General features: G+C 55.8%; 2 protein-coding genes across 4 annotated transcripts; both read right to left on the reverse strand.

Annotated features, from left to right (window-relative positions):
• Positions 1 to 9,326: 9,326 nt before the first annotated feature.
• SLC29A1 (solute carrier family 29 member 1 (Augustine blood group)) lies at positions 9,327 to 22,542 on the reverse strand. Of its 3 annotated transcripts, none has more exons than XM_032409743.1 (14): positions 22,486 to 22,542; positions 17,054 to 17,163; positions 15,826 to 15,908; positions 13,756 to 13,837; positions 13,446 to 13,648; positions 13,216 to 13,355; positions 12,778 to 12,912; positions 12,567 to 12,664; positions 12,336 to 12,414; positions 11,767 to 11,864; positions 11,448 to 11,556; positions 11,114 to 11,199; positions 10,493 to 10,692; positions 9,327 to 10,129 (listed from the first exon to the last, which is right to left on the reverse strand). In XM_032409743.1, exons 3-14 carry the CDS (start codon positions 15,852 to 15,854, stop codon positions 10,018 to 10,020), a joined length of 1,371 nt encoding a protein of 456 aa, XP_032265634.1. In that variant the 5' UTR covers positions 15,855 to 15,908; positions 17,054 to 17,163; positions 22,486 to 22,542; the 3' UTR covers positions 9,327 to 10,017. The 3 variants fall into 3 exon arrangements, with proteins under 3 accessions (XP_032265634.1, XP_032265633.1, XP_032265632.1); XM_032409742.1 differs by lacking the exon at positions 22,486 to 22,542 and adding an exon at positions 19,336 to 19,474; XM_032409741.1 differs by lacking the exon at positions 22,486 to 22,542 and adding an exon at positions 19,017 to 19,183.
• Positions 22,543 to 24,118: 1,576 nt separating this feature from the next.
• MYMX (myomixer, myoblast fusion factor) lies at positions 24,119 to 24,373 on the reverse strand. Its single transcript, XM_032409744.1, has one exon. It carries the CDS (start codon positions 24,371 to 24,373, stop codon positions 24,119 to 24,121), a length of 255 nt encoding a protein of 84 aa, XP_032265635.1.
• Between the last annotated feature and the right edge of the window lie 276 nt (positions 24,374 to 24,649).

The raw sequence follows: 24,649 nt of genomic DNA on the forward strand, positions 1-24,649 counted from the left end.
TGTGTCATCCCTCAACATACCCTCTCTCCCTCTGGGCAGAAGGGGTCTAGCAAATTAAAAATCTCCCTAGTTCACAAAGACCACTGACACCATTTCATGGTCCTGTTAAGTGGTGAAAGTGAGTCTCCCCATTCTAGGAACCGGGCAGGAAAGCAAGGCTTCAGTGAGATCAGTCAGCTCAAAGCCTTTGGTGCACCAACCCTTGCTCCTTGCTCCAGAAATGGAGTGGAGATGCTGTCTCTCCCCTCCCAGGACCCAAGTCCAGGGCAGAGCAGAAATCACTCCTTTATTTATTTATTAGATTTTTTTATTTATTCATTCGAGACACAGACAGAGAGAGAGAACATGAGCAGGGGGAGAAGCAGGCCCCCCGCCGAGCAGGGAGCCCAATGTGGGACTTGCCATGTCCCAGGCCCCCGGGATCATGACCTGAGCTGAAGGCAGACACTTAACTGACTGAACCACCCAGGCATCCCAGACATCACTCCTGTTGATCAGTATTAGGACCAGAGACCTTTCAGGGGTCTTCTAATGGGAAGATCTCAAATCTTGCACTAGCACAGAAATTCTGCCTTCTCTTCTGGAAGCCTTCTCCCACTCACTGACACTCACTTAAGCCCCCACAGTGAGTGCTTGGGGATGCAAAAATGCATAAACAAGATGGAGGTTTCAGCCCACAAGGGGCTGCTGCAGGACAAGTGTGAATCATAGCACGTGGGAGAACTATCAGAGACTCCCAGCTCAGCCTGAGCAATGGGGCAGGCTTAGGGCTAAGGCTAGCCAGCCCACGGCACAGGTCTATTCCCAGAAGAGGGAAAAACATGGAGAGGCACAGCCCTGACAGAAGGACCACAGCCTAGGGGCCCCTGAGGGAGGCAGAAGCGCTGAAAGTGACCCTGCAGGCAGGGTTCGGGTCACAGAGGGCCACAAATGCCATGCTAAGACGTCCTGACCTTAACTCAGAGTGAGGGAAGCCACTGAAGGCTATTAAAAACAGCTTAAACCCCCTAGATCTCCAGAAAACTATTTCCGGCAGCACTTGAAATGCTCACTGTTCCCAAGATACCCTTTGTTCCTGACCAGGCCTCAAAGACCCAGCCCAACCTTCTGTTGTTGGAGGGTAGCCAGATGAAGCAAGAACTGACCAACTGTGGCCTGCAGCTGGTGGGCCTGTTGCTTGTTTTTACATGGCTTATGGGGAAGAATGTTTTTTACATTTTTTAAATTGTTGAAAAAAGTCAAGGGAAAGATAATATTTTGCCATGTGGAAAGTACATGAAATTTGAATTTGTGCTCATAGAGCTTTACTGGAACATAGCCCTTCTCATTTGTTTACATGTTGTTTTTGGCTAATTTTATGCTGCAATGGCAGAGTTGATAGTACAGCAGAGACCAGGTAGCTTGCAGAGTCTAAAATATGTGGTCTCTTACCTTTTACAGAGAAGACTTACAGACCCCTGATCTAGCTAAAGCAGAGTGAGGTCTTGGAGCAGAGACTCAGCTGCTGCTCCGACTGGGAATTCTCCTAATGAGGGTGCACCACTGGGCTTTCAAGGGGCTCAGGGAAGCTGCCAAGATAAGAGGCAATGGATGAATAAGGCAACCCACAGCAGCAGGACCTCAGGGATTGTATAAGCACGGGGAGTAGCTCTGGATCCTTAACTCCTGGAACAGGCACCTTTCCCAAGCTCAGCGGCTGCCAGAATGGGTCCTGTCTGTTCTGGTTCTACCCGGTTCCATGAGGCTTATTATCGCTGAACTCCATGGGGGATACCCTGCAATGACATCCTCACAGGCCAATGGACTTAATGTTCAGAGATGTTGGACAGTTGAGCCAGTCTGCCTGGCAGCCTGGGCTCCCGCTCTGCCTGAGTTTCCACATGCGGTTGGGACATGAGAAGTTTCTTTCACAACTTTCACTCCCTTCATTGTTAGTACTGTGTTTCTTGTTTTTGTTTTTGATGCAATGGCAATGGCAATTTTCCTTCATTTTAGGTTTCCCGAAGAGTTTGGAAAGCTTCGACTTTTGTTTATTGGTCCCACAGCTTGGTAAACTACCTTATTAATTCTTAATTTGTTTTTTATTTTTATTTTTTTAAAGATTTCATTTATTTATTTGACAGAGAGAGACACAGTGAGAGAGGGAACACAAGCAGGGGGAGTGGTGGAGGGAGAAGCAGGCTTCCCGCGGAGCAGGGAGCCCGATCTGGGGCTCGATCCCAGGACTCTGGGATCATGACCTGAGCCGAAAGGCAGACGCTTAACGACTGAGCCACTCAGGCGCCCCTGTTTTTTATTTTTTTTAAGTACAACCCTACCTATCATCTGAGAACAATGACAGTCTGGTTTCTCACTTTCTAATCCTTGTATCTCTTATTTCTTGGTACACTGCACCAGCTAGGACCTGCAAGACAATGATGAGTGGAAACAGTGATTCTGGGGAATCCCTATCTCATTTCTGATCAGAAAAGGAATGCTTTTAATATTTCATCATTGAGCACAATATTTCCTCTTTTTATCCCTAACTTGTTATAAATTTTAATCTGAACGAGTATCAAAATTACTTTTCTGCATCTACGGCGAGACTATTGTTTTTAAAAATTCCTTTATATGCTTAATTAACAGACTTAGTAATATTAAGCAGAATCCATCTATTAATTAATTAATTTGTAAAAGATTTTATTTATTTATTTGAGAGAGAGAGGGGTGCCTGGGTGGCTCAGTCGTTAAGCGTCTGCCTTTGGCTCCCATCATTGTCCCAGGGTCCTGGGATCGAGGCCCACATGGAGCTCCCTGCTCAGCGGGAGGCCTGCTTCTCCCTCCCCCACTCCCCCTGCTTCTTCCTCCCCCACTCCCCCTGCTTGCGTTCCCTCTCTCGCTGTGTCTCTCTCTGTCAAATAAATAAATAATAATAAATTATTATTTTTTTTAAGATTTTATTTTTAAGTAATCTCTACACTGATATGGGGCTTGAACTCACAACCCCAAGATCAAGAGTTGCATGCTCCACCACTGAGCCAGCCAGGTGCCCCTCTTTTTTTTTTTTTTTTTTTAATGATATAGGACTATTCAGGTTTTCTACCTCTCCTTGTCAATTTTGTTTAATAATTTTTCTGGGCGTTTCTTGAAAGCTTTATTATGGCATAGTCTTCTCTTTGACTCTTTTCAATCTCTATTCCATCTAAAGTATATCTTCTTTTTCATCCCTAAAATTATTTTTCATGTCTTATTCCTTTTTTCATGAAAAGTTTCACTAGAGATTTGTCTATTTTATTTATATCGATGTTCATGTATTTAAATTTCTGCTAAAATTTTTATTATTTCTACTTTGGGTCAATTCTGTTGTTCTTTTTTTTTTTTAAGATTTTATTTCTTTGACAGCGAGAGAGGGAACACAAGCAGGGGGCGTGGGAGAGGGAGAAGCAGGCTTCCCATTGAGCAGGGAGCCTGAAGCGGGGCTGGATCCCAGGACCCTGGGATCATGACCTGAGCCGAAGGCAGATGCTTAATGACTGAGCCACCCAGGTGCCCCAGTTCTGCTGTTCTTTTTCTATTTTCTTAGCTTTAAAACCTAGCACATTAAATTTCAGCCTTTCCCCTTTTCTGACATTATGATTTAAGGCTACAAATTTCTCTTCAAGTACTATTTTAGCTATATCCCCATGTTTTAATATATAATATTTTTTGGAAAGATTTTATTTATTTATTTGAAAAAGAGCACAAGCAGGGGGAGCAGCAGGCAGAGGGAGAGGGAGAAGCAGGCAGGCTCCCCACTGAGCAGGGAGCCCAACGTGATGTGGGACTCTATCCCAGGGTCCCAGGATCACAACCTCAGTCAAAGGCAGACGCTTAGCCAACTGAGCCATCCAGGTGCCCCTATAGTATTTTTATTATAATTTAGTTTTAAGGGTTTTCTGATTCTTCTTATGACATCTTCGTTGATCAGTTTAAAAGTGTTCAAAAGGGGCACCTGGGTGGCTCAGTTGTTTAAGTGTCTGCCTGTGGCTCAGGTCATGATCCCGGAGTCTAGGGATTGAGCACTGTATCAGGCTCCCTGCTCAGTGGGGAGTCTGCTTCTCCCTCTGCCCCTCACCCCACTTGTGCTCTCTCTCGAGCGCGGGCTCTCTCTCTCTCTCAAATAAAGAAAATCTTTTTTAAAAAAGTGTTCAAGGGGCGCCTGGGTGGCTCAGTCGTTAAGCGCCTGCCTTCGGCTCAGGTCATGATCCCAGGGTCCTGGGATCGAGCCCTGCATCGGGCTCCCTGCTCAGCAGGAAGCCTGCTTCTCCCTCTCCCACTCCCCCTGCTTGTGTTCCCTCTCTCGCTATGTCTGTCTGTCAAATAAATAAAATCTTAAAAAAAAAAAGTGTTCAACATTTCCAATTATTTTTATATTATCTCTTAATTATGTTATAGACATACAATGCAGTGTGTATAATACTGGCTCTTTTGTATTTGAGACTTCTTTTGTAATCTAGGACGTGGTTAATATGTGTAAAGGTTCCATGCATGCTTGAGAAAAATATGTATTATTTAGTTATTGGATAAAAGTCTAAATATATTAAATCTATTAAGTCAAGCCAGTTAATTGTGTTGCTCAAAACAGACAAAAAAACACTTGGAGACTCCACAGGACATAGCTTGGAGAAGGCAGAAGCCGAAAGTGGGGAGATCACACAGGGGTAGGGAAGAGGCTCAGTGTTCACCTTTTCTGTGGTAGAATGATTGAATATGAGGGCTGAAGCCTGGGGAGGAGGACCGCTCTGCATTGGAGGGGGTCAAGAATCCGTTTTAGGCATGTTACGGGGCACCAAAGAATGTCCAGGAGACAGAGACTGATGGCTGAAGGCATGGGCAAGAACACCATTTCTCAGGGGAGGGTAGTGAAAAGACCAGAGTTATGATCTAAGCCATTTGAACTTGTAAATAGGGTATCTTTGGTACCTACTCTATTAATACACATATGAGTGCGTCTTGACTCTCTGAGGCCATAGTATCAGTGACCTAAGGGGGTGTGTGTGTGACTGAGTCCTGTCTGTCATTGTCAACTGAGCTCTAAATTGTCTGTTGTCCTCGGGCCATGATGCCCACCAGGTGTCCCTTTTTGTCTTGGGTGTTGTTCAGTGTTCCTGGGTCCCTTTGACTAAGGTAAAACTTAACTCCAAATCAGTTCAGCCCAGAGTAAATTACAGGCAGGGGAAGGTGCAGGAGGGGTGGGTTCTACCACAAACAACCCTGACCTACTTAACTACTCTGCCTGCCACCTGACCCGCCCCAGGCACAAGTCACTGCCCAAAGTACAGTTCCCACCTGACTGGATTTCTGGGCCCAGTGCCTGCCCGGCCCACCTGCGCCCAGATAAGGGACTGGTAAGGCTGTGGTAGTGCTAAGTGCTGAGGAACTCACAAACAGGAGAGACTAGGGTTAGACATCAGGAAGGACTTCGCTGCTTTCACCTAGAGAGGATTACGTGGGAGTTCCAGCTCCTGGGAGGCTTGGGATCCTTGGGTATGTGAAAGAACTCTCCGGAATGTTTTGAAGGCTAGGGAGGAAGGTATCCCGGGCTTGCGTTATGGTGCCACACTATCACAAGAGGCCTTGTATCTCCATCTCCTTCACTGTCTGGGAATTCTCCCCATCTCTCCGAGTCTGTGTGTCTCTCTGCTTATCTGATAGGTAGAGAGAGACAGGCAGAGACTTGTATTTACCCGGTGCTTTGCGGTTTACAAAATATTTTTCCATCCTTTAACCATTCCAGCTTCAGTTTCCTGGAGTACAATGGGCATAGCAATGGTCAGCACCGCAGAGGGTTACAGGGAGACGGGAGCAGGGTGGTAGGTGAAAGCAAGAGTTGTTGTTCCCCGCCTTGGTCCGAGTTTCACAGCCCAGAGAAAGGCAGTGCGCGTGTGCCTACCCTTGCTTTACAGATGAGCGGCTCCGAGATGGAAAATGCCTCGTTCAAGGTCACCCAGGCTTAAGGGGCAGCGGAGCCGGCCTCAAGACGCCCAATCCGCTCTCCCACTCGCCAGGGGTCAGGTGTGAACGGCCGCGCCGCCGCGCAGCACGCGGGACGGCGACGTCATCCCCCCCCCGCCCCGCCGCCGTGGGGCGGGGCTCAGCAGGCTCCCCCCTCGTTCCGCCCCCCGCGCCCAGCCCCCGTCCGGTTCGGCGGTTCCCCGCTGTCAATGGCTCGTCTGGGACCCGCGGGGCGGTTGGCACTGGAAATGGCTGGTGTGGGGGAAAATGAGGTCTGGCTCTGGAAGGCTCTGGGGACTGAAGCTGGGGAGAGGGGCAGCGAGCCGCTTAGAGCGGGAGCGCACCAGGCTGCGGCTCATCTTCATTGATTCTTGGTGCCACGTGTCTAGGGTAATCACTTCTTGCATCCAGGCTCTCCCGCAGACTCCCTAAATCACCTTAGCAAGTCCATACATATAGATCACCCCTCCTGAAGAACAAGGATCTGGGCTCAGAGGATGTGACTTGCCTGGGGTCACACAGCTGGTATTTGGCAGGCCCAAGATGGAATCCTGGGCTCTGAATCGGAACCAACCCCGTAGACGGGCCTAGGAGAGGCCCCCCACTTTGTGGGGTCCTGCTGACTCATTTAGCAGTTGCCCTGTAGTCTGGGGCCAGAATGCCAACTGGCTCATTCACAGGGAGCACCAGGACTGCCAAGGATCTAGAGGGCTCTCAGTGAGCACCTCCTCTTGGAGGGGATGTGTGCAGGAGCTAGGAGCCCAGCTAGGGCACTGCCATTGATGGGTTGGGGAGGAGGGGGGGCATGGGTTGTGCTCATGTGAGGTGCCCATCTCCACACTCACTGCCAACTTGCCCTAGAAACCTGGGGCCTCACTGCCAGTTCTACTGGCTGGCTGACGTCCCTCAGCCTGCCACCCTTCGGGTGTGTCAACACTCGGGTTTCAGGCAGAGCTTGCTAGCCAGAAAGCACAGCCATCTCTTTAAAGCGATTCTGCATTTCTCACTCATATGGATTTTGAATCCTTATCATAGTTTAACATTCTGAGTATTTGTTTGCCCCTAACTGGAGTTTTCCCTTCAAGCCCCCCACCCATTATACTGCCCTCACTATGCTCCTTCCATATTCACCTCAGAGAATAGATACAGATATGTTCCAGTTCCTCGGTTATACTGGAGTCTTGACTTCTATTTTTAAGGACGACTGATTTTACTGGGGCTCTTAGCTTTTCAAAAGTTTTGAGTCCCAACAATTCGCCATATAAGATCAAACACAAGGGAAATGTCTGTGTTGCAGTGGCCACCACCCCAGGGAGGCCAGCAGCTAAATACACAGACTGATGCTTCAGGCAGAAATGTCACATGGAAGGAAGGTGATGACCAGCACAGGTCTCGGCAGAGTCCGTGATACCCGTGATTCCCGCCTGATTCTCACGCTCAGCCCTTCCCCACCTTACAGGAAGCAAGTGCTAGGGGCAAAGTGGAGGCCTGCCTCCTACCCTGTGGTGTTGCCTTCAGGGCACCTGCTGTGGTCAGGAGCCATCACTGTGCTTGGGTCCAGGGCAGGAGACCTGGGAGCTACGTTTTCTCGCCCCCACCTCTCCTGTCTTCAGGTCAAGACTTGAGGTCAGGAGAATAGAAACTGAGTGTGAGAGTGCACACTCTTGGCATTTGCATTAGAAAACATTTTTGGAAAAAATATTCTAGTAATTTTCCTCCACGTCTATTTGAGTACAGAAAGAAGGAAAGTGATGTGATTATCTGTTTTTCCATCCTTCGAATCATTGCTGGCGTCCAGAGAAACCTACTTAACACCCATCTCCATCCCTTGAGCACAGGGAATGGAAATGAGTGGCACCGCACAGCTGGAGTCAGGCATGTGGAGTGCTTGGGGAGGGACAATTCTGTGAGTACCTCTGGGAGCCAGGTAAAGCACCTGCAGCTGAAAGAGTGAAAACATGAATAGAATGTAGACCCTATCTCGAAAAACAAGAGTTCTGTCTGGTAGCTGAAGTATGGTGGTCAAGGGCATGATAAAAGTTAGGTCACTAAGTTACAAAAGCTCTGAGGCACAGAAGGGGAAGGAATTGCATAAACTAGCTGTCATTGCTGGGAAATCAGGAAATGCTCAGCATACTCTGGAGAGAGACCAGCATATCAGTTAGTTTTTTTGGATTATGCTGTGGCCATGTGTGGGATGGAATGAAGGACACCTGGGCTGGGGTCCTGAAAGAGCAGGCAGAAGGCAGTGGAAGGAACCCAGGGAAGAAGCACAGCGTCCCTGAGGGGCTGCTGGTGCCAAGGAAGGAGCCCAATAGGACTCTCAGGTTGGGGTACCATGGGAAGGTCAAGAGGGGCTGAGGGAGAGAAGACGAAAAGCACAGGTTTATTTCAGCCTCAGGGCCAGAGGGCACTGCAAAGGCTGAGGCATACTCAGGGAACCCTGCTTTTGAATCTGATAGGAAAGGAGTACCTTATTTTCCACCAACCTCGGATATAAACCTTGGTTTGACGTGTACCCCTGGAGTCCAGGGACTCCAGTTCTCCATATAATGATATGCTTAACTACCCCCTGAGAACTTCGGAGCTCATCAAACAGCCTTAAAAATGTGCTGAGAGCCCTTAATGAAGCCTGAAGCCTTCAATTAAATTAAACTGATAAACAAAAGCCCTGACAGAGGTGCCAATTTGTAGCTATCTGCAAGTCAGGGATTAGTGAGCCTTTGTGTGAGCATGTGTGCGTGTGCGTGTGTCCCCGTTTGTCCCCGCCCCGCCCCAGTGGCCAGAACTCCCACTTCCAGTCAGGAAGAGTCATTTCTATGAAGGGGATCCAGTGATACGGCTCCCTCCACGGAGCCACTCTTACAGTCCCACAGACCCCTCCCTAAGAGAGTTGGGAGAAGAAAAGGGGAGGGGGCCCCATTTCCATGCAAGGACACAGAGGCCCCGTGTTCCCCAGGTGTCAGGGCAGAGTGCCAGGTAGGGGACATGGTGGGGCTGCAGCCTCTTCTTGCCTGGAGGTGTGGGAGTGCAGGGGAGGGGATGTTCGTGGCGGGGAGGAGCGGACCATGGTCGCAGGTTTATTCCTGGGGCTGAGGGGTGAGGACAGGTGAGGGTGGTAGTGAAGACAAAAGAAAGACGGAGCACTGTCCCTACCCCCAGTCCTGTGAAAGAAGGAATTGAGCAGCAAAGAAAAAAATGGCCTTTTTCAGTCTCAGCCAGCAGGCTTGGCTCCAGGCCTGTCCCTCCTCTGTGGCCCCGGCAGGGGGCACTGCAGCCCCACTGAGGCTAAGAGGACTAACCGCCACCCCCCCACCACTGGACACGGGCACGGTACTGGCCAGGGTTCAGCTGGGTCATGCTCATCCCCCAGATACAGGCTGCCATCCTGCTGCCCTCTCTAGGAGCTGCGGCTGGAGGACACAGGGAGCCGTGGAGAAAAAAAAAAAAATTTATTTCATCAGAGAGCCTCTGAAGGCACCTGGTTTCTGTTGAATATAAAAAAAGCAGTTAAATGGCAACTGTACAAGGTGCATGATTGGTAGGAACAAGGCAGGGGGAACAGGGGAGGGACATGGAAATGTGGGGGGAGGAGGCACATGGGGAGAATATGGAAATATTAATATACGGGACCTTAGACAGACAGTCCCGGCCCCAAGCCACTGCTGGTATAATATGCTGAACAGAGACACACACACACACATAGACCCACACACCCTCTCTCTCTGAGCCTAGCAGCCCCTGCTGCCCTGCTCAAGCAGCGATCAGTCAGAGCCAAGTGCGGGGGGACGGTGGCTGCAGGGGACTTGAGCAGATGCACAGCCGGCATGCCCTCCCTGGATTCTGACCCTCAGGCTCACAATGTCCCCACTGTCCATCCGCAGACGCTCCCTCCTCAGGGCCTGGACACCCAGGCCCAGAACAGGCTGTGAGAAAGCAGAAGCTGGCGAAAAGAGAAAACCTCCAGACCACCCCTGCCCATCCCTGAAGGAGAAGAGAGGGCGCAGGAGCAGGTGGTCAGTGCAGTCCTTCTATCCATCACGGTCACACAATAGACCGGCACAGGAAGGAGAAGACAGCCCCCAGTGCCAGGCCCAGAGACAGAAAGAAGGCCATGATGGCTCCAGCTGTCTCTGCCTCAGCCGGCTTCACTTTCCTAAAGGCGGGAGGGCAAGGCTTCCTTAGAATGGCCCCTACCCCAGCCCCCCCCAGCTCTCCCCCCACAGAGCATCTGTGATGGCGAGACTTGCCTGAGCACAGAATTCTGCTGCTCCCCAGGCCCATCCTACTTTCCCACCTCCAATCTGGCTTTTGCCTCTTGGGGGAATGCGTAAGGGGGCTGTCTCCCACCTTCCCGCATCTCCACCTGGGTACCCTGGGTGCCCCACCCTCCACCACGACCCCTTCACCTACATGCCCCTCCAGGATCAGGGAGTCTCCTGTTGCCCTCTCCCCCTCCACGGGCTGTCCGCCACTGGAGCTCTAGACCCTGCCTAATGCCACCAGGGGCCCCACTCACTTGGGCCCGAAGCACATGCAGAGACTGGCGAGGTAGCCGTTGGAGAAGGCGAAGGCAGCCATGAAGATGATGAACCAGGCGTCGTGCTCAAAGACCACGGCCAGGTGGCGGCGGGGCTGGACGTTACATAGCAACAGCAGGGGCACAAACAACATCCGGGCCAGCACCAGGCTTGGCAGCCAGTGGCTGTCCTTCCCGGGCTACGGAGGGACAGGTGGTGCTCAGCCTGGGCTGGCCCCCAGCGCTCCGCTTGGGGCCCCTCAGGATCTGAATTGGATCTGGTTACCCTTCGGGCATACGGATTGTGAGGGAGCATGGCTGAGCCATCTCGAGAGCTGGAAACGTTCTGTATCTTGACCTGGCTGGTGATTATACAGCGGCGCGTGCGTGCGTGCGTGCGTGCGTGCGCGTGTGCGTGCGTGTGCGCGTGCGTGCGTGTGGTCATTAAGCTGTACGCTTAAGATCTGTACGACTTAGTACACATAGATTATGTCTTGTTTTTTTTTTTTAAAAAAAAGCATGGTCCCATTATCACCATACTTTCCTGGTTCCCTTTCTGGGTCTCAGGCTGAACTCTGCCCTCCCTCGCGCAGGGGCTGGGCGCCTCCTTCTTCCACTTACCCATGTAAATACAGCTGTGAGGCTCCGGCCCAGCCAGTCAAAGACATTGAAAGTCAAGAAACAAGACACAGGAATGAAGTAGTCTCCTGGAAAAAGAAGAGTAGAGTCAGGGGTGGTCATTAGGTCCAGAGAGACAGATTCAGCAACCCTAACCCTCACGGGGGCTCAGTTTCCCCAGCTGTAAAATGGAGAAGATGCTTCCAGGTCAGGGAAGGGCAAATGGGCCAGGAGAGTTTAGCTGGGGAGACGGAAGCCCAGGCTCCCCCTGCCCCCCACTCCCAAACCTGCTCTAGCCCCGGTGTGCCCCCATCCTGGGAACCCACGGTGTCCTCACCCCAGGCACTGGTGCCCGCGATGCTGGACTGGACCTCAGCAGTCACGGCAGGAAACACCCCAATGGTGACCGTGAAGATGAAGCAGACAGAGAGAGCCGGGACTAAGATCTGGAGGAAACGGACCCAGGCCCGCGTCTTCAAGGTGGCTGTGCAACAAAAAGCCCAGAATCTGCCCCCCACACACACACACAGAATCCAGGGGAGTGGCCAGTCTCGGGTAGGAAAGGGAGTGGATTGATAGCGCATGGGTTGGGAGGGGCAAAAGTAAGAGAAAAAGAGGGTAAGGGGCAGAGGGCAGAACACCCATGTCCCACATACATTTCTGAGGATGGCTCGGATTGAGGGGCCTTTGTTGGTGGGCTGAGAGCTGGGGGCTGGAACTCTGGACTCCTCTTTGTTTGCTCCTGTCTCCTCTCCTGGGGTGGGGTGGGGGTGACAGGTTGTGGGAGCATCACGTTGTAGGGAAGATAGAACAGTAAGAGATGACAGAAACATTCCCCCAAAGGGCTGGGGTTAGTTGGGGTTGGAGACCCCTTCCCCAGGACACAACCACACCCTAACACCGAGCCCAGACCTCCCAGACCTGTAAGTCCCACATCACAAGTCCCAGGGGTCCTGACCTCTCCCAGGAGCCTCAGGTTCTATTACAAGAATCTGAAATTGCTTCCCACTGCCCTCAGATGTTCAAGGGCATCCAGCATTTCCCCCCATTTCACCTCTCCCGGCCTTTGTTTCCTATTGCTCCCCCCTCATCCCAGCCCCAGTCCCTCTGGCTGCTGGCTTATCCCTGCCAGCCAATACAGCACACTCCTTCTTGCCCTCTGTACCCAGGCTGCCCACTGGTGGGCAGGCCGCCCTCCACCCCAGCTTCTGCAAGCTATTCTGACCTTTACTAATGAGGTCCAACTTGGTCTCCTGCTCCCCAGGCCCTTCAAGCTTGAACTGCTGGTAGTAGCGGTAGAATTCCTACCAAGTGAGGGACACCAGGGAGGTGGATTCAGAGGTGGAAGCTCCAGAATTCCCCCCTCCAACGCCAGATTTGGGTCCCAGAACACCACTGGTCTGGAGCCCTGGACTCCCCACCCCCACCCCAAATCCGGCTTTCTCCATCTGCTTACCAGTCGGGGCAGGGCCAGGTAACAGATGATGGCTAAAACAATAACCCCACAGGCGATAATAAAGTAGCCGAAGGCACTTTCTGACAGCTCTGAGCCACCTGAGTGGAGCATGTGAGTGATCAGAGACTGTCCCGACCCCTGCCCCTCCCCTGCCCCTCCCCTCCCCCACCTCACCAACCAGGCCGGCAGGCAGACAGGTGGCCATACTTACTGGCAATGGCACAGATCATGGCCACTGAGGCGAAGATGCCTGCCAGGCCCTGGCCACTCATGATGGGGGCAGTGTAGCTGGTGGGCAGGAGGCCGGCCAGACCAAACAGGCTGCCTTGCAGGATGGCACCGAACGCTGGGGGCACGAGGTGGGCATCAGCAGGGGAGAGGGAGCAGAGTGGGACTTGCTTCCGCTGCGGGTGGCTGGAGGCCCGTGGGAAAACGGGTCCCGGTGGAGTTGTGACACCAAACACAGCCCTCTCTGCCCTGCCTCCCAGCCCTGGTTCGTGCGTGCTCAGGCCTCTGGAGCCCAGACCGCCCACGTCATCCATTTCTTTCCTCCGGGGGGAGGATGGGGCTCCGTTCCTGGCTGACTGTGGGTCTGAAGGAAGGGTGGGGAGATATGGGAAGATCTCTGCCCCCTCCCAGCCCCACTTACAGTTGATGAGAACAATCTTGACCATGGTGATGACGAAGAAGGGTATGGCGTCCAGCTGCACCTTCACCAGGACAGCAGTGATCAGGAACACCAACAGGATGGCTACCAGGCTGCCCAGGATCCGAACAGACTGGGGGATCCTGCCCAGAGGCCGGGGCGGTGAGGCCGGGGGCTCAGCCCAGGGAGAGAGAGAGGCATCGAGGGGTCAGGCCAGGGGCCCAGGCGCTCACCTCTGATGCAGGAAAGAGTTAAGGCAGGTGAAGAACAGCAGGGGCAGCATGGCACATAACGTCATGACATTGTTGAAGACAGCACTGAGCAAGTTCCGCTCTGGGGAGGGCACTGTGGGGGTGGCTGAGGGCTGGATGTCCTTGCTCAGCTCGGCAGTGACCAAGGACATATTCTGGGACTCGTCCAGGCGGTTTGTGAAATACTGTGGGGGTTGCAAGACAGAAGCCTTGAGACTTCTCTCCCAGCGCTCCCGAGGACATGGCAGCCAGGCCCTACATGCCCCCTGGAGCCCAGGTCCCCGAGTCTCACCCTAGTGGCTGTCATGAAAAAATTCCATGGGAGTAGCGTCCCCAGACCCAGCATGAAGAAGATAAGCCAGACGGCTTTGTACCTGAGGATGGGAGAGAAAAAGGGGCCAAATGATCCACCATCCCACCCTTCTTCCCAGATCAAACCTAAAAGCTCCTGCCTCCCCAACCTTCGGGCTCTCCAGCCATCGCAGGACACAGGCATCCGTGTTTATGTCCATGTGCCTGAGTCTTCCTACGGGTTTACGTGGAAAGGGAAAGCGTCCTGGGATAGGGAAAAGGGCAGACAAGTCCATAGGGGGAGGAGGGCCAGGGAGGGACACAGGACTGAAAGGCATGGCCAACAGGACCTTGATTCTCAGCCCCGAAGACTCGGGGGACCCTGCAGGCTTGGGAACCAGTGTGACCCACACATCCGGAGGTGGTTTTGGAAATCCTGCTAGGGGCTGGGGGTGGGCGGGTGAACAAGAAAGCAAACAGAAAGTGTCTTCCACCCCCACTGGGCAGGCTGGAAGTGATTATGCCGTCTGGGCAGGCACTGTGTGGCTCCCCAAAGAGGAGTCTGAGGTCAAGAAACTCCCAGACCACTCTGGACCTAGTGAGACAGGAGGGCGGGTGACTTGGGGTGGCTGGGAAGTGAGGGAGCTGTTTTTTTCCCCGGCCCAGACAAAACTAGCTTTGTAGGTCACACCACATAGGGGAGGCCAGGTGGTAACAGGCCACTGGACGTCATGTGGGCCGCAGAGAGCAAATGAGTGCCGCCCCATTCGGCTGGCCCGGGGCCTGGGGCATTGCCCCCAAGCCATACACCTCAGGGCCTGTGTGCGACGGGCCAGCCTCCCCCAGGCAGCCCTGGGCCCTTCCAGCGTGGTCTCCGGATATGTCTGCCATACCCACCCACAGCCCACGCCGGCTTTCTTCACTGAGTGGCAGGGACAAAGTCCAAGGCAGGGAAGAAACAGGTCTGGCCAGAGCGCAGGGCCTGGCCTCACACAGGAAAGGCCCGGGTGAGTGCTCTGAGTGGGGAGGCCCGAGCCATTCAACTACAGAGCCCCCCACCGCCCCCGCACCTCATATCCTCATGACCTTGAAGAACACAGCTAAGGGCTTGATTCAGAGGCCCAGAATGAAGGGAGAAGCCCCTGGCCGAGGCTGCCCAGAACAGATGGTCAGAGCAGGGCTGGGTGAGGAGACCAAGGTGCATGGAGATGGGAGAGGGGTTCCCAGAACTGCTACCAACGGGTGAGGCTCTGACAGGACAGGCGGCCTGGGAACGGAGGAGACAGGGAGCGACCCAACCTGGGGCCTGCAGTTACTAGGTCTCCTTAAATTCCCTCCCATCCCAAATAAACCCCACCCCGATTTTACAGGTGGGAAACAGTCACAGAGAGAGAGGTCCCACAGCCAGAAGTGGCCTAGTTTGGCGGCCTTTTGGCACAAGAGGAAGACAGGATGCGCAGGGGCGAGGGGATGCGGTTGGGGGCCTGGGCTGAAGGGAGTTTGGGACCGCAGGCATGGCTTCATCAACTGTCTTGGGACCCAGACTCCTTGAAGAGCTTCAACCAAGCTACAGCCTCTTCCCCCACAAAACACATATGCATGATCGTGGTGGCAGGTTCAACTTAAAGGAGCTTATAGGCTCCAGGGGTGGGGAAGCGAGAGCGAGGTCAGCTCAAGGACCAGGGTGGGCCAGGGTCATCTGAGGCAGAGGCTCAAGGCCAGGCCTGAGGAAGAGGGCAGTTCTGCCAGATGTGTTCTGGAACGAGGGGTGCCGCCAAATATTTCCCCAGAGTGATGGGAGGAGAAGCTGGAAACTGCTAGCTGGCTGGAGAGCAACAGTGGAAACACTGAGAGGCCAGGGAGGGGCTGCCGCCGCCCACCCACCCTGGCCCTTCCAACAGGCACCCCAGCTAAGGCGCACCCGGCCCCCACCCCTCGGGCAGACCTGACTCACAGCTACTTTGCCGGAAGGCCAGTCAGCAGTGGAAACCCCAAATTCCAAAGGACATGGCACCCAGCCCCTTGGAGACCCATGTCCGCCCCCCTGGATGCCCAGCCCAGGTCCCCGTACCTGTCCTGAGGCTGGTGAGTGGTTGTCATGGTGACGACGGCGTCGGGTTTGCCTGGCTGAGAGCTCCCTCCTTCTGGCGCTTGCTGGGGGCAGAAGCAGCGTGAGGCCACGTCTTGGCCCTGCTTCCTCATAGGCCTCTTTAGACTCTTATGGGGTAGGCGGCGGTGGGGAGGGCACACAGAGCGGGCAAACTGAAGAGTCCAGAAGGTACCCCCCCGGCCCTGGCCCTCGGGACTGCTCAATCTGACCCCTGCGGCCAGTGCTGTCGGGCCCCCTGCCTGCTCAGGAGCTACCTGGCTCCCAGCCTGGCCACCGCTATTTTTATCCGGCAGCCGAAGCAGTTTGTAAGCTGGGAAACAGGAGAGTGGCGAGCAGGAGAGGAGGAGGAGGAAGTATGAGCGAGAGGGAGGGAAGGACTGGCAAAGAAGGAAGGGAAGAGGATGAGAGGGGTCAGGGACTGCAGCGATAATGGGGGGAAGGAGGGACAGGAGGAGGGAAACAGGAGTCAGAGCAAAGAGGGCGCGGGAGGGGAGGAGGGAGGGCAGACAACAAACATTCGCAGCTGCAGCGATGATAAAGGACTAAAGCCAGAGATGCCTCCCCGCACCCCACCCCACGCCCAGGTCCCTCTCTGCAACTCTGACCTTCACACCCTCTGGGGGGGGGGCCCTGCACTCATGGCAAGAGTGGACTTTGGAGAGCCTGCCCCCTCCTGGAGGCCCCCCAGCCCCCAGCCTCTCTGTGCCGGGGGCGCTTTAACCTTCCTTTGCAGTCACTGCCCAAGGGTTTCCTAGTCCTGGCCAGTTTTCTAGGAAAACGCTTCACCACGATGTGGGGACATAGCCCTTCCCCTAAGCTTGCCCCTCCCCTGTCCTGGCACCAGGGTCACCCCATCCCCCCTCGGTTCCTCTCTGACTCACTCCCAGGCCCCTGTCCTCTTCCCCTTTCTGAGACCAAACTTGAAGGGAAGACTGGAGGAGTAGGGGCACAGGCCTGACCTAAAGCTCCTAGCCTCCCCCCTCAGTATCCCCCTCCTGCTTCCCACTCGTGTAGGGGAGGCACCCTGGCACCAGATGAGACAGCTTTCCCTTTGGATAGCATGGAAAGCCAGGCAGGCGTGTGCTGGCGCATCCCCCACGTGCGGGCCTAGCTCTGGAACCGGGTCTGCTGTTTGGGGTGAGGACTGGCTTCCCCACCGGCCTGGGCCTGGGCCTGGGCCCGCACTCACCGGATGCCCAGACTTGCCAGCAGAAGGGTCAGAGCAGAGGGGGCCTGGGCAATCCTTGGGAGGTGGTCCTAGCTCAGGTTCTGGCAGCAGGCCTTGTCCATGGGCTCCCCCTGGGTAAGGGTCCAGAATTAATAAAGTGGCAGAGGCTGGATGGGGAGAGAACCCTGCACCTGCAGGCCTTGCTGTGGGAGGGATCGGCCCCATTCTGAGAAGCCTCTTACACACACACACACAAAAAAAAAAAACAAAAAAAACTGCTCCTGTAGATGGCCTGGGAGATAAGCCACCCAGCAGTCTCGGTAGGGGAGCTGAGGGGGTGGGGCAACTCACAGGACTGCCCGTGCTCCAGGTCCCAGCCTGAGACCGGCAGACACATACCGCCAGGGACCCCCAACGCCCTCAATGGGCTTCTCTACCCTTCCCCATAATTCCTCTCAACCCCTCCCTGGGTGAACTCCAGACTCTCCAAAGGCGTTCCTCAGCCCCTCAGCCCACATGTGGGTTGTAGGGGGCTGTAGGGCGGGGACAGGAGGAACACACCCACACACCTCCAGATGGAGGCAGAGGACTTCTTCCATTCATCTTTTCAACAAATATTGACTGAGGACCTCTGCATGCTAGCCAGGCACTGTTCTAGGCACTGGGGAATGGACAGAGTGGTGAACAACAGTTTTTATGTTTTCAAGAAGGATGGGGGCAAGAAGGCTCTACCCTGGGGGGCAGGCAGAGAAGGCTCAGGACTCAGATTTTCTATTAGGTATTAGGGAGGGGATCTCCCAGCTTCACACCTCAGCACACCCGTGCTCCACCCCCCCGCCCCCACAGGCAAGATTCCTGGCAGTGAAAGAACTGGTATAGCTTCAACCCAGATGGGAGCTGGGGTGGAGAGAATAGAGTATCTCCCCTTCCTTAGTAAAATCTGCCTTAGGCTTGGGAAAGTATTCATTTCTGCCCTCTCCCCCAGCTACCCGCCCACGTTCTGTTCTCAGCCATCCCCACCTCAGTCCTGGGCACAATTCAACTCCAGGGGAGCCTCTCCCCTCTGCCCACATCCTGACATTCAGCTGGCCAGCCCAGGTATTTTGTTCCTGCCTGCCTTTGCCCAGCAGCAACCAGGGATTTGATACCAGCTCAGAGCACCTGGTGTCCCTCCAGCCATGCCCTGGCCTGCCAGGATGGAGCCCTGAAAGTAACCACCACACAGACTGAGCACCTCCCTACCCCCAGGCCCCCAGCACCTCTCATGCACCCCAGATTCTAGACACACCTTTGTGGTACCATCAAATTCTCTACTCCCTGGGGTTGCGTGTAGCTCCTCTTGCCCTCACAACCACCCATAAGCTAGTATTAAATTGTCTCCATGGAACAGATGGGGGAGGCTGAGGTTCAGAGAGGTTGAGTCACTTGTCTAAGGTCACAGAGCTAGTGAATGGGGTGCGCTGGAATTCCAACTCAATGTGCAACTTATTCTAGCCTTCTTCTGCGGTGGGGAGGTAGGTATAAAGGCTGCTTCTCAGCTAGCCCCGTATATTGGGAGATGAGGGGGAAAATAGGGTGGGGGCTGAGGTCATCTCAAGCCTGACAAGAGCTTCAGGTGTAAGGCAACCCCCTCCCCCCTCCAATAACACACACATCCTGGCACGGAGAGCTCAACAGGCAGAAGGACAAGTGGGAGGTTACCGAGAGGAATGGGCAAAGGGGCCGCCCCAAGAAGGGTGAAGGGCAGGGCTGAGACCAGCCCTCACCCACCACTGCTCTCCACCCCACCCCCCGAAGGAAACCAGGCGTTCTGAGTTAAGGAAGGGTCCTCTCTGGGAGTAAATGAGGATGCGCCCAGGAAGGGGAGGCCAGGAACAGACAGCTCATTCACCTCCAAGCCGCGTGCCTGCGTGCCCATTCCCCCCACCCAGCGCAGTTACCGGCGCGGCCCCTCTCCTGTACCGACAAGATCCATCGAGATTACCCATCTACTCGCCCGCCCCTTGCGGAGGTCAGCTCAGCGACAGCCGGTTTCAGGCCCAGGAGCCAGGCCGCCCACGCCCCGCTCGGGTCCTGATCTCCGCAGAGTCTCCACGCGCCCTGACCCTGGCGCGCCACGTGCAGCGCGGCTCCGCACGCTCGGCGCGGGGGAAGCGGGGGCCCCACGCGGCGTTGCCTCTGCGCGCCGCGTAGCTGCCAGGCCCGGCCTCCCTGCCCTCGGGGCGGCGGGGAGAGGCGCCTTACGCGCCGTTGGTTCCCGGTCCCCCCTCCCCGACCCCCCGGCACCCCGGCCCGGGCAGCACCTGCTAGGAAGGAGTCCTACGGCGCCGAGATCCGCGCGCCCTCTCGGCAGCTTCCCGCGCCCGCCGGAGCACATTCAAACCCGCCCTCCGCTGGGCCCGCCCGGGCCCGCCCCGGCCCGCGTCCGCAGCCCGCTCCCCCCTACCCGGCGCGCGTACGCTTCCCCCCCCCGCCCCGCCCGCGCCGCCGCGGCCCCGCCCCAGCTACTCCCCCCCCCAGCAGCTCCGGATGCGAGCCTACCCCCCTTCCCGAGCCGCCGCGCCCATGCCCCCTCCCCCCGGGGCTGCCGGGCCCACCCCTCGCGTTATTTCTTAAGACAGGACCTCTGGGCCGTGCCACACCAAACCCGGCCGCGTTATAACGAGCACCCGGGGCTGGAGGGGTATCATCCCTAGTCTGTTCCGCGCTGGGGGTCCAGAAACTCCTACTGTCCCTGCAGCCAACCCTCTGCCCAGAGCGGTGCGGAGTCCCCTCCCAGATATTCCATATCACTCCCCCCAACCCCCTCCCACGCCACTTTCTCCAGTGCACCTTTTCCCTTTCCAGCGCCCGCTCCCTTTTCAGGGCCACCTTCTGCCATTCGCACTTATCCTCTGCTCCCCCAACCCCCATGCCCAGGGACCCCTCCGCATCGTCAGTATAATCAGTGATCTGATTTTCCCACCTCTAACACACACAGACCCGCACACCCGCACGCAAACACCACACCAACCTCAACTGGGACTTGGAGGGGGATGCGTGTCTGGGGGGAGGGGAGTGGATGGGGTAGAGGCAGCACAGGTCTGTAGGCCCCTCAAGATTCACTCTTTCTAAATCCAGAACTTTGGAAAAGCTGAGAAACAGTTGGAGATGGTAAGAAAAAAAAGCCCCAAACAGCCTTACATCCTGAGTGAATCCTATTGTCGTCAGAGGCCAATGCCAAGCCTTGCTGAGTCCCACATCCGCCACTGGCTGAGGAGGAAGGGGGTGGGCATGCTGAGGAGTGGTCTGCCCTTCCTGCACCTCCACAGGAGGGGGAATGATTCCCCTGCTTTTGGTTGGCCAGTAAATTGGGGGGAGGGGAGAATCAGGGCCCCTGTAGCAGCCCTCAGTGCTGGAGGATAATCCGTCTGCTGGTGAGGTTTGAAGACACAAAGTCCAATCCAACGCCCACACCCCCCACACCCCAACTACCCAAGAAACCTGGCCCCTGGAGAAGCTATGGACACTAATTAACAATTAGCAGGGGGCGCCTTGGTGGCTCAATCGGTAAGCGCCTGCCTTCAGCTCAGGTCATAATCCAGAGGTCCGAGTCCCACATCGGGCTTGCTGCTCAGCGGGGAGTCTGCTTCTCCTTCTCCCTCTCAAATAAATAAATATATATTTTAAAAAAACCAAACCAATTAGCATTACTACCATCAAGGATGAGGCAGGGTATACCCTCTTGCCAGGAAACAGACTGGGCACTGAAGGGAGGTGTCGTTTTTCTACTCAGGGTCAGTGGACTGTCCCCAAGCTACTCCAGAAGGGGTGTTCTCAGCCTTCCGGCGCTTCCCACGGAGACATGACACACCATCACCCCCCAGCCTTAAGCAAACAGAGGGCAGGAAGAGGGGTAGGGTGGTATTTTTTTAGGCAATGCCCCACGACTTGACGGCCGCTTCATGTCTGGGTCTACCCACCCCCATTCCCATCCTGTGTTTGTCCAGTCTCTCGCTCTTCCTCTCCCAGCCCTCCTCTCCCCTCTTCCTTGGCCCGGGTCTCTCTCCCCACCTTCATTTCCCATCTTTGGGCCCGTGGGGGTGGCAGGACTTAGTGGTCAGACAGACGTGCCCGGCATGGCCAGGCTGGTGGCCAGTGGGTGAGGTTGTGTGCAGAGTGGGCTGGAAGGGGAAAGCAACTGGAGGGAAGTGGTGAGGGTCCCAGGCCAGACAGGGGAAAGGCTGGCTCCTCTCCCCACCCCCGCTGAGGCCTGGCCTGCTCACTAGATGGCAACAGCCAGGACTGTTATTGCTGGAGAGAAGCCCATCTTGCGGTCACCCTGCCTGGGCCCCCAGCCAGCATCCACGCCCCTTCGGAGCCCTTCCCTGACCAGAGTTGGTTGCTGGGCGCCAGGGCCCTCTGCTGGACAGCCTCAGGGCCTCAACTCACACCAGCCTGTGCCGGGAGGTTTTCTGGGTAGGCCCAGCCAGTCCTGTCACCCTCTGCCCTGTCTTACGTCTTTCTCCCTCAGGTCCCTAGCATAGGAGTAGGGTGCAAAGGGCTGATCCCACCCCATCTCCCACTCTGAGACTGTCGCTTGCCCCAGACTCCCTCCTTCGTGTTCTAGGCCCCAAGCCTGCCCCACCACCTCACACACCGGTCCACTCTCCCCAGCCTGTGTCCATCTGTGTTTGCTGGAAGTGTGTTTGCTTGGCTTGGCTGTTTGTCACCAGCACCTATCTCATGACTGTGCGCTCTCATTTTGTTCCCAACTCTGTGTCCATGGCCCTGTCTGTGGCCGGGCTGGGACTAGGGAGAGGCCAATGAGGCACTTACTTGCCTGAGGTGCAAATTTTATGGGGGCGCCCAAAAATTTAGAAATCAAGATAAATAATATTTTACTGAGATATTTTTTAAAAAATCAAAGTTAATGCACAAAATGATATAATGAACAAAACATCCACATTTAAAATAAAGACAGGATCCAGCCCTCTCCGGGCCAGACTCATCTCACTTCCCTCACTTTCCTAGTGCGTGTGTACTTAAGGGTGAGAATGAGGGTCAGAGTTCAAGACTTGAGGTTCACTACGTCTGGGCTTGGTCGTCCCAGACTAATTTCCCAGAACTCTGCCCCTACCCTTTACCCTGGGCAGGTCTCTGACCTTGGGGGAATCTGGATATGGTTGGGGTGGCGCAGCGGGGGTGGAGGAGTGGGGCGGGGTGACCTTCAAAGTCCGAGAAAAGCAACCCCTCCGCCGGAAATCGCAGAGCCCGACCCCACGTATAGCCCCCCACCCCAGCCCCACTAGGGCCCCCACCCCAGCTCTCTCCGCCCGGCCCCGCGAGGCGCGTGGGAACCGCGCAGCCCCCGCCCCACCGCCCAGCGGCCCGCCTCAGCTCCCCGAGCACCCGCCGGATTTGGAGGAGGAGGACGAAAATCCCCCTCTGGTTCCCCGTCCTGGCCTCCTCACCTCGGGGCTGGGGCCATGGCCGGAGCTCGCAGCCCGCGCCGGGTCTGACCGGTCTCCGCTGCCGGCGGGAGAGAGGTTGCAACCGGCCACGCCGGCGCCCGGCCCGCGCTCGGCGACCTGCCCTGTCCCGCCCCGCGCCGCTCGGGAGCGAGGAGCGCTTTGGGAGGCCGGCGGCATGGGAGGCCGGGGTCAGACGGAAGAAAAGGTGCCCGTGACCCCGGAGGGGAACGGGGTTAGGGGACCACGAGCTGGAACTCCCTTCACTCCGCCCCTTCCCCCAGGTCGCCTTCCCGAGAGGGGTGAGCACGTGCACTGGCTTTGGAGGACGCCAGGAGGAAGCAGATGGTGCCGAGGGGTGGCCAGGCCGGGGTCTGGCGGAAAGCCCCGCGGGGCTGGGGTGGGGGCGCACAGCTCGGGCCTCACTTCTTCCCCCGGGGCCGAGCTTCGGAACGAAGGTGTGGGGACCAGATGGGGGTCCGGAAAGGGGCCCGCATCCCTCATTTCCCCCCTCTGAACCCACAGCCCAAGACTCCTGGAGGGAGGGAGGACTATTATTTGGGAACCATAAGCAAATTACCCGGAGGCTGAATGCAAATGAATCTGACAGCTCTTATTTGACCTCTTAGGAGCTGCTCTTTGGGGAGGCGGAAATAATGAGGTGAGTGCCTCTGGTCACTCCCCCACCCGCACCCCGTCTAGATCTCTTCAGGGACACGGGGCCCCTCAGGGGAAGCATTTCTACACTGCTCCCCTGGGTGGCTGCCCGAGGGGTCCCTTGGCAAACAAATCTCCCTCTTCCCACACCACTAGGTGAGAAGAGTCTCCAACCTGGCTCAAGGACGTGACGTTTTCCTCCTTACCTTGAGCTGGCCAGCCAGACCTCCAAATCGGACCCAAGACTGCTGGGTCACAGTGTGACATACTGACTGAAGTTACACAAGGGAAACAACCTCCAGGAGATGAGGACTGCGGGACAATGGGATAGGAAGCAAAAGGAACCCTTGAGTGGTTTCCCCACCCCCGCCCCCACCCCACCCGCACCCCCACCCCCTGGCCATCTTAGGCTCTCTCCCTGCGTGGGAGCGTAGGAGCTGCGTGGGTGACACGACTTTAAATGGCGTCCCAAGAACTCAAATCAACAAATGTTTATTGAGCACCTGCAGCATGCTGGGCTTTGGGGCAAGACTGACTCCCTAGGGAACCAAGGTCCTATTCTTTTAAGGTAAATCCTGAGTCTGGAAGACAGACCGTCTGGGTTAAAATCTCGCCTCTCAGGTAAATTGTCAGTTGTCCCTGGGTAAGCAATGTCCCTCACTGGACCTCATGTCACCGTTTGGGGGTAGGGGAGGAGAGTCACTTCCTCCCTTCCCTGGAGCCAGATGTGATTAGGAAAAAGGGGTCTTGGGAGGAGGAATTCAGGAGGGGTAATGATCAGTTTTCTGCTCGATGCTGGGCATCCTTCCAGTCATTCCTGTTGGGAGAGGGGAGGCGTTCCTGGTCAGACCCTTCTTGTGTTCAGTCTCCCACCGTGTCTTCCGCACACTGGGTAGGCTGTGCTCAGTGATGGTGCCAGGACTGTCATAGTCCAGAAGAAAGGCTTTCGATGACACAGCCAATATCAGGGACCGCGGCCTCATTTGGGGGGAGCTAGCCTCTCCCTCCTCTCCTGGCCGGCCGCTCTGGAGGCCTCCTCAGCGTCGGGCGGGCGTCTCTGGCTGAGGACGAACAACACACAGCCCAGCAAAGCGTCTCGAACATCCTGCGAGCCTAGGCGGCGGGCCAGTCGGCGCAGCAGGGGCAGGAGGTGCCGGCGGGCCAGGCGGGCGGCGGGCAGAAGCAGGCGGCCCGCCAGCGTTCGCAGCAGTAACGGGAGCAGTGGGACGGGCATGGCTGGGTCCGGGACTGTGGAGGCAATCCAGGCTCTAGGCTTGCCCCTTTCCTGCTCCATCCTCACCGGGCAAAAACTCGGGGTGGGCAGGCTTCCCCCCTCCGCCTCAGTTTCTACCCTTATGCTCCCCCCCACACCTCAATTTATGGGTCATTTTTGCTTTCCAGAAGCCCTTTCTCTTGGCAAGGCAGCTGGGGCAGGAGGGTTCTTACCATAGCGCAGATGAAGACACCAAGGCAAAAGTAAAGCTGGGGCTAGGACTTACGGTTTGCCCTT

The sequence above is a fragment of the Phoca vitulina genome, unplaced genomic scaffold (assembly GCF_004348235.1).
Source record: "Phoca vitulina isolate PV1807 unplaced genomic scaffold, GSC_HSeal_1.0 scaffold11, whole genome shotgun sequence".
Classification (NCBI taxonomy): domain Eukaryota; kingdom Metazoa; phylum Chordata; class Mammalia; order Carnivora; family Phocidae; genus Phoca; species Phoca vitulina.